Genomic DNA, 11,575 nt, shown 5'->3' with positions numbered 1-11,575 from the left:
GGAACCTGTCGTACCGCCATTCTTCATACCTGCAGACGTCTTTTCGGACTACCAAGCATCTGTTGGTCAAGCGCCATTCTAGAACTACCACATCGGGACGCAACATTCGACACAAGCCGATCGGTTCCGTCGGTGATTAGCTTTCCTTCCTCCCGCCGCTAGCATCGCGTACTACTCATCGCAAGCTTGAGTAATGACGCTAGTTGAAGGTGATGACTATCAGCGTCTGTGGCTGCTTGTTGGGGAGCTCTCTCAGCAGCTAACGACAAATAGAGAGGTGGCCGCTCAATTGCAAGCCAGAGTCGATGAGCTGAAGGTGCGTCAGAGGTGACGGAGCCCAAACCGCTTGAGATGGAGCTGAGGAATGTCCGTCGCATACGCGCCCAGGGACAAGCGCTCCACAACAACACCGGATATGCGCTTCGTCGATTCAACCTGGACATTTCCAAGGAAAAGTTTGAATCAAATTTGGAAAAGCTTAACGCCAGCCTGGTAGTTGAGAATCAGACACTTGCCCACGAGAATAAGCAGCTCAATTTGCTGCTGAGGGAATACGAGCAGACCTTGGAAACTATCATGGGTCGCTTCAGGTCCTTTTCCGTGAGCATAGATCGTTTGTGCCGGGTGCGGATGTTTGTATGCTGATCGACTGGTGCACACGCCCGCATCGACACAGCACGCAACTCAATCGCACACACTTCAGCTCACATCTCACTACGAGTCGCTCCTTGCACAAGCAGAAGAGGACCAATCCAGCCGAGACTTGTCCGAATCGACAGCCGTGTCGAGTCGTCTAAGCGAAATGGGATCCTTAGTGCGTCTTGCTATGCGTACTTTGGATGGTGAGGTGGCCGCCTCTCCTTCACCGAAAAGCCCTGCCTCCGGCGCAGCCGAACCTGGCTCAATTTCGCAAAGCACCTCGGGATATACCGAGAGCCGCGGATACGGTAGCGCACCGAGCGCCGATCCTAAATGGCATGGAACTGGAGGCTACACCGGCACGGCTGGGGACCCCGATGCTGCTCGCTCTGCAAAAGTTCTGGAAGACACAACGGAAGAGGAGCGACTGCGTTACGAGAATGCACAGTTGCGCGAGCTGCTCACGATTGCTACAGAGATGCCTGACCCACCAGCAGAGCCGCCCACGAGTGCCCAATTGAGCCTTGGCCAGCCTCGCAAAGGCAGGAGGAGCAGCAGCGTCACCGCACCAGCAGACCCATCTTCTCCTCCAAATCGGGCAACGGAGGGCTACACGATCGGTTCTCCCGCTACTGCGGATTCTGTCCCCCGCTCGCCTATGAGAGTAAGAGCTGCACCGATGAGTCCGACAGGACGGGCGACTGGCCCTACATTGATCCCTCCGGGCGGAGCAGGCGGACCACCTCAACTTGACGGCCCTCCTCCTCCCATTAGCAGCATGAGCACCAGCCCCGTACGTGCCATACCCGCAGCGCTTGTGGCGCGAGCAGAATCTACCTCACCCTCGAAGACGCTGAGTCGACCTTTGTTCGAGGATGACGAGCTCGAGCTGCCAGTCAGGGACACTGCACCTGTCTTTGATGAGGAAAATATCTCGGAATCGCCAGATCTCACAATTGAAGAAGCTGCAGCCGAGGCGGAAGCGGCGGCTGAAGCAGTTGCGCCTGGCGCACAGGTCGATGAGCTCGGCGCTGCCTCTGCTGAAGGGGTGGAGGGCCTCCCTGTCAGTTTAGGTGGACCAATGACGACCACCAGTCAAGAGTCGGAATCAAAGGACGAGCCAGATCTCGCAAGATTCGCTGCTGTTCCTGATGCCATACCAGATGAGCTCGACCTGCCCGACTTGCCATCTCAGAGCATTGCTCCCTCTGCGACTTCGGACGATGACATCAGCAGCAGCGACTCGCCGGCCACATCGGATGCGTCTCAACTAAGCGCAGAGACGGCCGAAACGGTGGACTCATTGAGCGCGCGCACGGCGTCTGACCAGACGCAAGTTGCGGCTACCACCAATACGGAAGAGAATAAGGCGCTTCTTGGCTTGGATATTGGATCAGATGTCAAGAACGATGGGGAAACCACCGAAACTTCACCGGAATCTGTCTGAGATGGTTCCATTGTTGATGCGCGTCATCGCCTTTCGTCCACGTGGAGTTGCGCATGTACCCACCATCACTAGGCGATAACACTTTTCCGCAACCTCAGCCTGAGTCAATTGATGCTCATGCGCGACATCCGACTGTCGCTCAGCTGCGCTGTTCTCCGCAGCGTCATTGGATGACTCACTGCCTGTGTGCCCTACAAAGCTCATCACTTTGCGATCGCTGCGCGATGGCATCTTGGCAACGCTGTAAGTTGTACGGCAGCTTATGGCCGTCGTGCGGTGGATTGAGGGCATGAAAGTCCCGGGCAACACCAAACGCGGCTTCTCAGACGCGTTCGTGAGTGTGAGTCAACAAGCAGCCGACACGCCCTGATCTCTCGTCCGAGCTCTGTTGTATTGCAAGTTGCACTGGCCCTCTCATGCGGCTCGAGGATTTGAGTCACCGAACAATGGACCGTAGCTCGCTAGGTGGGACGCGCCGGTAGGAGATTGGTGTTGCTCAGCATGCACCACATCCGCCACGGACGACCACGGCTGGTGAGACAAGGTGGCGAAGCTGCCTGAGTAAGGGCATATTCGGAAGCTGACCTCGGCGAAACAAATGCACTAAAACGTTTTCGTTCCGGTCCGTCTGCAGGATTCACGTTCCTGCGCCGAGTGAAATGCTGGCCGCCGCGTGCGCCCTGCCCGTACGCGGGCCGTCTCAGTCATCCAACTTTCTTCGTGCCGCCATCTTTCCCTGCACCTTTTCCTTTTGCCATCAGACTGGTCTTCCTGCACCACCGCCGTAGCATCAACCATCGAGGGTCTGCTTTCGGAGTCAGCTAGACATTGTTCTATACGGTCCGCTTAAGCAGTCGAAGTCGATCACGCGTATGGGCGCCCAAAGCCGCTCTTGGCAGTCCGAGATTGCCTCTACGCGGCTTGGCAACCGGAGGAGGGCTCGCCTCTCTATCATTCATCTACGAGTTGCAGAAAGGAGAACACCGCTTGCATGCGCTGGGCGCACGATCGCAAATTGACGCCCGCCTTCACCCGCTGGTTCACAACGAAGGGCGCATGTGGGCCGGGCTCGGCGGGTTCATGGTCACAGACGTGGCAGGCACGACTCGGTTGCCACTGGATCTATCTTGCGAGTACCCGCGTGCCAAGCCATGCCTTATCAGTGATGACGCCACTTGCGAACGGCGGAAGCTGGTTGCTGCGAGCAGACGTGGGGGCAGCTGGACTATGCAGTCAGTGGCTCCCTGACCTCCTGGCCGCCACGCGGGCCGTGAACTAGCGCAGACAGATCGACACAAGGCGGCTTCGAAATGAAGATACGTGAGTGCGTGTCCGACCAGGATGTCGCAACGAACCATTCAAATAGGGCCCTCCCTGGATTGTCTTGGAGCGCCCACTCCCAGAGTTTCGTCCCGTACCTCTTCTATTCACCTCTGTCAGTGCTGGTCACTGGCTCTTGCTATTACAAATCTCGGTCGGTCCAAGTATCTGAGCAGGCCTTCGACAGCACGCCGACCTTCAAAAAGCCTTTTGTGAGCTGAAACACAACTTCACGAACAAAATCACTTCTGCTCCCTAGGTTGGCGCGCTAGAATCGACTCAGAGCCTCGCTGCTCAAGATGCGGCGAACCCTGCTAGCCTACCATGGTCTTGCCGCAGCACTTTTGATTTGTTACAGTGCGTTGGCATTTCTTTGCACCGCTGCGCAGAGTGACACACCACGCATTCAGGCTCAGCCAAGTTCAACACGCTTGCAACGCCGCGGCTTCGGGCCGAAGGCATTCTTCAAGTGGGCGAGTCGATCGTTCGGCAAGACGCGTCCACGATCTGCGTTGGACAACGAGTCCGCACTGAGCCCTGCGAGGTCCAGTCCGGAGCATTTTCCTCTTCACCTCAGTCCAAGCCCGAGCAGCTCAGTCTCAGAGCCGTTGATGCTCACAAAGTCTAGGTCTGACGCTTTCAATGCATGGCGTGCCGCACCAAGGAGAAGCCGCAGTGGCGACGCTGATACCATAAGCAACCCTCTTAGCCCAGCGAGTCTCAAGAAAAAATGGAGTGCTTTCATCAATCCTTCTCGCGCCAGGGTCAACAAAGCAGTAGCGTCGTTGAACCCTGTGCTCGATCGAAGCGTCTCAGCACCCCGCAACTCTAGGCCTGGCAGCCCGATCTCAGCAAGCCTCGAGACAATGTCGCGAAATTCGGTCTCCGAGTTTTTGAGCAGACAAGGTGAATTGTCGAAGACTTTGATCAAGCGACAGGCCGCACATGTGAGACTCTGGCCCAACAACATCACCCTGCACCGACGCGCGCCGCTCCGCAAGCTTTTCACAGGATGCATCTTTTGCAAGGCCGAGGATGCGCGGTCACTTGCTCGTAGCGACAGTGAAAATTACATGACTTCTACTCCGCGCCATCGATTGATCTGGCGACATCATGCAAGCCCATCCTCGTCTGAGGGAGCTAATACGCCAACGCGCTTGCCGCAAGACCGAGTGTTCTTTCAGCCGCACGTGCCGAGACTCATGGCTCCTCCTGCAGATGGACGGCTGCCAAATTCGAATGGTGCGAGCAGCAAACGTGTAAAGTTGCAGCGCTTCTACGATGGTGGAAAGGGCTCCACTTCAAATGCGCACCGACACGATTTTCTCGAGGGTCCCTTTGCACACGATCTCCGTCCGGAGACACCGCCCAGGCTGTATAGCGTGAGTGCCAAGTAGCTACATCGGGCTTCCGACCAGACGCTCATGACTAGAAACGTCGCACAGACATCTACTTCAACCCACAGCTCTCCTGGGTCATTTCACACCACCCCGAACCGACACTCGTTATCCAAACGAGATGCTGTTGAGTCGGAGATAAATCGGAGGTCCCCGCTCAAGGGCTGCCTGAAGTGTTTCGGCAGGGTGGACATTGCGGTCGGAGAGCCCAGAAGAATTCGTAGTTCTCAGCCCACGGTATATGATCCCCCAAGGCGCGCCACTTTCCAAGGTCCGCGCGACCCTTCCTTGTGGGGCTCGCACGATATTGGCCCAATAGCAATGCATCGACTGCGGGCCAGCAGACGACGCATAGACGTCCAGCCTTCTTCGGTGCAGCAGACAAACGAGCATGAATTGCTGTCAGCAGCGAGGCATTCAGATGCCTCCCGAAACGGAAGCGGGCTGACGAGTAAGTCAAGTCGGCCTCTTTCCTAGCAACCCGAACCTGCCTATAGCTGATGCCTGGCTTTGCGCCCAAAGCTTTAGGTCATCACTCGCGCCGCATTAGAACCACAACCGAGACTGTCTCTAACTCTCCTGGATCTGATTATTTGGTCTCGAAACACCCATCAGCGAAAGTCTCGCCCTCCTCTCCTCCTTCCGCACCTTTTTCACCGCTCAGCTTCGGTGAGCTGTCGGGAGGTAGGGACCACTTCAGAAACAGGCCGACGCCTTGGGATTCGAGACCCGAATCTCCTCCGTCATCGTTCACAGTGAGCCTCTGCTTGATGATGCCTTTGCTTTGGCAGCAGCTTACTTGTCCGTCTCGCTACGATCATGTCGTCGGCTCCAAGCCCGACGAGGTCAGATGGTTGACGCCTACACGATCCAGATCCGAGCCAGATCTGACGAACCTCTTGAGTCGTGAGTTTGAGGTCCAGGCTTAGCTTCAAGTTTGTCGAAAATTTACTCGAATTGAGCCGCGTGAATCTCAACGACGCAGCCGAGTGGGGTAGTAGAGTGCCTGAAGGCACAAAGGTGAGCTGCGCTGCTAGCGAGGGAGAAGCACAAAGTCTGATAAAGGTGCGCACTCGATCCGCAGCGACTTTTGTCGCCTTTGAATCGAGCAGACCCGAACAGTCCACGGAGCGGTGTGCCGCACATCCACAAACGTCAATTTGTATTTGCGCCATCCTCGACTACGGGTGAGAAAGTGCAACGTGGCTCTGATCCAGATCACGTCCCTCTGAATCGGAGGCATGATGATGCGACAGCACCATTGGAGCCTCGCGGCCCTCCCGATGCCGTCGTGAGTCTCGGTCGCGAAGAGATTGGCACGCGCTCGAAGAACGCACCGCCGTGTTGCGAGTAAGCTCAAGCAGACCTCGCTTTCATTCAGCTTGTGGATGACATCCTTGATGTTGCGGGAATCGCGGCGCGCAAAAAGCCGCCACACGTTGCAGACAGGTTCAAAAAGCTCAGACGAACGGTCAGCGGCTGCTTTGGAGGCAGTTGTGGTAGTCCAGAGAGCACTGCAACCTCATCCGCGACCTTGTTATCCAAGCCGAAAAACTTCGAGCCTGTGCAGCCAGCGGGCAGACGTCGATACAAGTGGGCAAGTCAATACGCATCTCCTGGCGTTCCTCCTACATCTCTGAAAGGAGAAGCTAAGCTGAAAGAAGATCTGCGGCTCCATTCGCTCGCCATGCGCAATCTGGACAAAGAGCTGTACGCCAAGGCGAGTAGAGCGCACTTGCGCGCGCAAGCTCCTCCGCAACTTGCTGACATTCTGCCTAGCCAATCAACGTGCATATCTTAGTTCGGAATCGAGCCAAAAGATGGATCTTCGTTCGGCAGCCCGTTGCAAGCTGGTCGAGGTTGGATTGGAAGCCCTCCTTCGCGACTTGATTCACCTAGAAGGTCCGACGGATCTATATCTTCGGTCTCGAGCACCGACTGGCATACGCCCAAATCTAAGCCATCGACCGTGCCAAGCACGCCTCAGCGGCTGAGCGAGCCAGTGAGTGGATTCGTTGACGACAACATCATCATTAGACGTGATACGTGACTTCATACGTTGCTTGGTCTTTGACGCCCCTGCGACTGCTCATCTTTGCTGCAGGAGCTCGTCCCAGAGCTGACTCGACAGTCTAGTACGAGTTCTGGCAGCTCTACGGAGGACGCCAAAGAGTTGAGGCGCATACTTGGCAATTTGCCAGAAAAGGCTCACCTCTCAGCACTCCACTCTCTGGGAGCTTCTACCCCACCGCCTCGCAAACTTTCCACCGGCTGGTGAACGAGCTGAAAGGCTATGACTGCTGCATACCGGTCACGAATCAAAATAACGTCATGGGAACAGATCTCAGCGTCTATGAATTCCTCGATTACGTGGCGTTCCCTTATCGATGCTCTGGCCCAAGCTTGGCAAGAAAATAATCTCTTCAAAAACTAAGTATAGCCTTGAAGCATCGAAATTGAAAACGTGTACACCGCGTCTCAATTGCACATGTGACGCTCTACTTGGCTTCCCAGTCCTCCAACGCTCCGTAAAAGTCTTTGATGATTCGTTTTTGGGCATCGATTCCCTTTTCGCCCTCCGAATCCGCAATGGCTCTGATCACGACGTACTTTCGTCCCTGCAGAACCTCTGGAAAGTGCCGCCCGTGCGAGCAGCAGCCAACGTTCCTCAGCAAAGCGTTCAAGCAACGTTCTGTGCATTGAGCTAGGTGGAAATGCTCACCAGGCGTCACATCATTGAATTTGGAAGCACCCGAAAGGAAAGCTTGTTTGGAGCCTACGACTGCTCCGCCTGCCTCTTGCACAATGACGGCGCCCGCGCATACGTCTGCGTGAGGCGACAAGGTGACAGCGGTTCAAATCAGGATCGCGGCTTTTTGGCGGCGGGGCCAGTAAAATCAACTTACCCCAAGCCCAACATCCGACTTCCTGATTCATTCACGATGAAGGAAGTGCTCAGCGCTCACGCCTCCATGGCTAAGGACCGTCCTGCACTCACTTGCCAAAGATCCAAAGCACCCTCGGCAACAGCACAACAGCTCAGCGCAGCGCTTCCAATACTCCTGACGCCCCTCACAAATTGGCCACCCTGCACGCCTTCCTCCGGATTACCGCAGAGCCTTGCAAAGCTGAGCGTCTTCTTCTCAATCGTCTCTTTCGTTCTGTCCGAGCCTGCGTGAATGCGCGAAAGGTCAGGCGAGTTGCGCGCGGGAAAAGTTAGAAAGCAGTGCACAAGAACCTTACCCCACTCGACTGCCACGACGGCATGGCGCAGCGAAGACAAAGGAAAGATGGGATTGAGAGGCAGCTTGGAGGGCTGTCCTATTTGGGCGCCCTTCTCATCGAGGTATTCCAAGTAGGCACCGTTGCCCTTCCATGCGCTGTACAGTCGTCGCAAAAAAGGGTTGTACCTGAAGTAGGAGGTCGGCTCAAATAGGATGAGCTGTGATGAGTGCGGTGTCGCCCTGCGCACCGGGCAGCTCACACTACACCAATGACGGGACGCTGCTTGTAGGCCACTCCGATGGAGATGGCACAAAAGGGAAAGCCAGTCACAAAGTTCGTCGTCCCATCGATGGGGTCGACGATCTGCGAGAAGCACAGCAATACAAATGAGTGAGCTGACTTGGAAGTGCATGCTGTACGTAATTCCCTCTCACCCAGGTAGGTGCATCGTCCAGCTTTGCCTCCTCGCCCGCAGCCCAAGACTCCTCGCCAATGAATCTGTCCACGTCCAGCGTGGTAGCGGTGTGACGTTCAGCTTTCGATCTGCCAAATACGCTGCAGAGAGTGTGGGGTTCGTCTCACTTGTGTGTGGGATACTTGGCTGCAATCGTCTCCTTGACCAATTTCTCCACCGCCTGGTCCGTCTCCGTCACCAAATCAGCCGTATTCTTCTTTGTCAGAGATTCCCAGTCTGGCAAAGTGCCAGAGGGGCTAACGTCAGCAACCCAGAGTAGAGGTGATGGCTATGTTGTGCAACATCTCACCTGCCTCGGCCTTGGCCTTGCGGTTCTGAGAACCTTGCAGAATCGCATTTCCGGCCTTCTTGGCCAATTCGATGGCGAATGCGAGCACCTCTTGCCCATCGAAGTCTGCATTGCTACGTGCAGCCATGGCGGGCGACGATCCTTGGATGGCAAACACGAGCACTTTTTCGTTGGTCTGGTCTCTGATTTTCCTAGTTGTCCGCCTTGGGCTTCGCTACGCTGCCGATTGTTCAGCAGGAGATGGTGAATGAGCCCACGTTCTTCACGACCAGAACGGCAGACTCACGCCTCGCACTCGCACTCGCAATCACGAATAATTGTCGTAACTTGATTGGGGCAAACGTTCGGAGCTGTGCGTGCCTGGGGCCCATGCAAGAACCGCGACGGCGTGGTGAGGCTGTGCCGGCGGCAAATTCGCCCGCCGTTCAGGTGCCTGATGATGACGACACTGCTCACGACTACAGTCCATAGTATCGCGGTACACAGCGCCGCCTGCTGGCTGCTGAAACGCCGCTCACGGAGCGAGGCAGCCTGATCACCGCGCGACCGGCATCCTGATTTGCAGTGATTCAACTGTATAGAGCTATAGAGCCCGCCGCTGTTCATGGAGCCTCTCTGTACGAAGGCTGTGCGCAGCGTGCATTCTGCCATGTAACAATAATAGCGTTACGGCGTCCTCGAGTGCGAATGCGAATTTGAATGCGAATAATCGTGAATGTATGCACAGCACATGTATGCTTCTGCGCACTGGGGGCTAGCTATACTCATAGCTGGCTGCTGCTGCTTAATTCTATGGCGCTGCCGCTGCCGCTGCTGCTGCGCACGATCGCCCGCGCTCTCAGCTATAGCCGCCTGCCTGCCTTCGAACCGTGCAGCCAGCGTGCTGCATTTGATTGCATGCGCGCTTTGCTCGATCGCATCGCAACAAGTAGGGCGGCGCAGCGCATCACCAGCAACGCGCGCCACACGCGCACGCGCACGGCCGCACATGGCATCTCAGCCCACGGCTGCCCGCGCTTCGCTTCGAGCTCTGATCGCAGATTCAGCATTTCCGCGCGTGTGCGCCCCGGCACGGTTTGTGTGCTGTACGCAGCAGCAACAACATGACTTTACACTCATCAGACTTTGGTCATCACAATTCCTCATGCTCTTATCCACTGCGGTCTCCACACGACTTTCCAGATCCAAATCAAGCCCAAGTCTTGCCGAAGAAACATTCACCACAAACCCTCGCAAATATGGCCGACCAACTTGTGCGTAGGCAGGGATGGCGGAAGTAGGAGAGGAGCAGGCGCACCCAGCCGCTCGGATGAGCTAGCCGCACAACGGGCCGGGTCAGGACCCGAGAGATCTGCTTTCGGATGTCGTAGACTGACACATGCTTCGCCTGCCTTCGCCTCCATCTTGCCCTTCGTGCATGCTGCGCGTAGACCGAGGGTAAGCAAAGTAGCCCGCGGCGGGAACGTGTTTCGCGGAGCTGACAATACGACCTACTACATCCCTCCGTTCGCAGAGCAAATCTCTGGTGGGTCAGCTGACGAGCCTTGGCTGTAATGTACTACGTAACGCGCAGGAACTGGTTCGCTGAATACCACGCCTTCAACTCGATTGCAGAGTTCAAGGAGGCGTTCTCTCTATTCGACAAAGGTGCGTCTGATTTGCGATCGTCCGGGTACAACTGCGGCCCATAGCGCCAAGTTGACCACAACTTCTTGGTTCCGCTTGTCCCCTATTCCCTTTGTTGGACATACAGATGGGGACGGTACCATCACCACCAAGGAGCTTGGAACAGTGATGCGCTCGCTTGGACAAAACCCCACCGAAGCCGAGCTGCAGGATATGGTCAACGAGGTCGATGCTGATGGAAACGGAACCATCGACTTTCCAGAATTCTTGACCATGATGGCGCGCAAGATGAAGGACACTGATAGCGAAGAGGAGATCAAAGAAGCTTTTAAAGTCTTTGACAAGGACGGAAACGGCTTCATCTCCGCGGCTGAGCTCAGGCACGTGTGAGTATGCGCTCGTTTGTACGACGCAGTGTGCCTTGCTGGTACTGATGCTCTGCTTCTCAATCGCTGCCTGCAAAGCATGACCAACCTAGGTGAGTTCATGCGAAGGTCTCTTCGACAACTTGTGCCGAGGTGGACGTCCAGAAGAGGTACCGCAAAGCCGCCGCCGCATGAGACACGTAAAGGAGCATTGGTGTCATCGATGGAACGCGGAGCCGTAATGTGCAAGCGATCGCGGTGCCACAAAAGAGCAGGAGGAAATGTGCCAGTTTCGCGGGGAGTTTGCTGGGATCTTCGCGCTGCGATGTGGAGAGACGGTGATGAGCCCGACAGGCAGGCTATCAGTCGCGCTCGAGCATTGTGACGGCGTTCAAAGTGTGCATTCCTAGAGAGGCTCGCTGACGCCTCTTTCAACTGCGTACCACAATTGCACAGGCGAGAAGCTGTCAGACAATGAGGTCGAGGAGATGATCAGAGAGGCTGATGTTGACGGAGATGGTCAGATCAACTACAATGAATTCGTCAACGTGAGTCGGTTTCAACGACTCTGCAGGTGATCATGGCCGGTCCATACTGACAGCACGACTGCTGTTGATGAATATGCGCAATCGCAGATGATGATGAGCAAGTAGGTGCTTCTCACCTATGCAAGCTCTCATTAACATGGCGCAGTCTTGATCAAGAAGTTGCGTCCAGCGCTGGGTCGCCAAAGTGTCACGTTTCAAAGAGGTTCACTGCAGCTGTGCCGACAGTCCGCGATTCAATCGATGG

The 11,575-nt window shown here is 55.9% G+C and overlaps 5 protein-coding genes across 5 annotated transcripts; 3 read left to right on the top strand and 2 right to left on the bottom strand.

Annotated features, from left to right (window-relative positions):
* Nucleotides 1–193: 193 nt before the first annotated feature.
* IE81DRAFT_286923 (hypothetical protein) lies at nucleotides 194–847 on the top strand (the record flags this gene model as incomplete). Its single annotated transcript, XM_025511694.1, has 3 exons — nucleotides 194–316; nucleotides 388–600; nucleotides 677–847. Coding segments are annotated over 3 exons (507 nt in total), but the record flags the coding sequence as incomplete, so codon positions are not given.
* A 3,421-nt stretch (nucleotides 848–4,268) lies between these two features.
* On the top strand, nucleotides 4,269–6,324 carry IE81DRAFT_11748 (hypothetical protein). Its single transcript, XM_025510161.1, has 7 exons — nucleotides 4,269–4,312; nucleotides 4,408–4,788; nucleotides 4,852–5,254; nucleotides 5,326–5,558; nucleotides 5,640–5,709; nucleotides 5,789–5,823; nucleotides 5,888–6,324. The coding sequence occupies exons 2-7, from the start codon at nucleotides 4,480–4,482 to the stop codon at nucleotides 6,155–6,157; spliced, it is 1,320 nt and encodes a 439-aa protein (XP_025371753.1). The 5' UTR covers nucleotides 4,269–4,312; nucleotides 4,408–4,479; the 3' UTR covers nucleotides 6,158–6,324.
* A 370-nt stretch (nucleotides 6,325–6,694) lies between these two features.
* IE81DRAFT_333711 (myo inositol monophosphatase) lies at nucleotides 6,695–8,919 on the bottom strand (the record flags this gene model as incomplete). Its single annotated transcript, XM_025515383.1, has 10 exons — nucleotides 6,695–6,716; nucleotides 7,306–7,432; nucleotides 7,526–7,630; nucleotides 7,710–7,731; nucleotides 7,802–7,974; nucleotides 8,047–8,213; nucleotides 8,288–8,391; nucleotides 8,463–8,526; nucleotides 8,611–8,719; nucleotides 8,793–8,919. 10 exons carry the CDS (start codon nucleotides 8,917–8,919, stop codon nucleotides 6,695–6,697), a joined length of 1,020 nt encoding a protein of 339 aa, XP_025371752.1.
* IE81DRAFT_11704 (hypothetical protein) lies at nucleotides 8,885–9,622 on the bottom strand. Its single transcript, XM_025510150.1, has 2 exons — nucleotides 9,098–9,622; nucleotides 8,885–9,011 (listed from the first exon to the last, which is right to left on the bottom strand). The coding sequence occupies exons 1-2, from the start codon at nucleotides 9,441–9,443 to the stop codon at nucleotides 9,007–9,009; spliced, it is 351 nt and encodes a 116-aa protein (XP_025371751.1). The 5' UTR covers nucleotides 9,444–9,622; the 3' UTR covers nucleotides 8,885–9,006.
* Nucleotides 9,623–9,924: 302 nt separating this feature from the next.
* Nucleotides 9,925–11,557, top strand: IE81DRAFT_321214 (EF-hand). Its single transcript, XM_025513272.1, has 8 exons — nucleotides 9,925–10,045; nucleotides 10,223–10,229; nucleotides 10,306–10,317; nucleotides 10,407–10,439; nucleotides 10,546–10,804; nucleotides 10,883–10,896; nucleotides 11,240–11,331; nucleotides 11,419–11,557. The coding sequence occupies exons 1-8, from the start codon at nucleotides 10,031–10,033 to the stop codon at nucleotides 11,434–11,436; spliced, it is 450 nt and encodes a 149-aa protein (XP_025371750.1). The 5' UTR covers nucleotides 9,925–10,030; the 3' UTR covers nucleotides 11,437–11,557.
* Nucleotides 11,558–11,575: the final 18 nt, after the last annotated feature.

Source organism: Ceraceosorus guamensis (assembly GCF_003144195.1).
Source record: "Ceraceosorus guamensis strain MCA 4658 unplaced genomic scaffold IE81scaffold_10, whole genome shotgun sequence".
Lineage (NCBI taxonomy): Eukaryota > Fungi > Basidiomycota > Exobasidiomycetes > Ceraceosorales > Ceraceosoraceae > Ceraceosorus > Ceraceosorus guamensis.
The sequence above is the reverse complement of the archived record's forward strand: the minus strand, read 5'-3'. Positions and strand labels throughout refer to the sequence as shown.

Coding starts and splice junctions, on each gene's coding strand:
- IE81DRAFT_11704 (XM_025510150.1), bottom strand. CDS start 9,443: ATGGCAGAATGCACGCTGCGCACAGCCTTCGTACAGAGAGGCTCCATG.
- IE81DRAFT_11748 (XM_025510161.1), top strand. CDS start 4,480: ATGACTTCTACTCCGCGCCATCGATTGATCTGGCGACATCATGCAAGC. Junction 5,559..5,639: donor CTCCTCCGTCATCGTTCACA/GTGAGCCTCTGC, acceptor GTCGGCTCCAAG/CCCGACGAGGTCAGATGGTT. Junction 5,824..5,887: donor GAGTGCCTGAAGGCACAAAG/GTGAGCTGCGCT, acceptor CTCGATCCGCAG/CGACTTTTGTCGCCTTTGAA.
- IE81DRAFT_321214 (XM_025513272.1), top strand. Junction 10,440..10,545: donor GTTCTCTCTATTCGACAAAG/GTGCGTCTGATT, acceptor TTGGACATACAG/ATGGGGACGGTACCATCACC.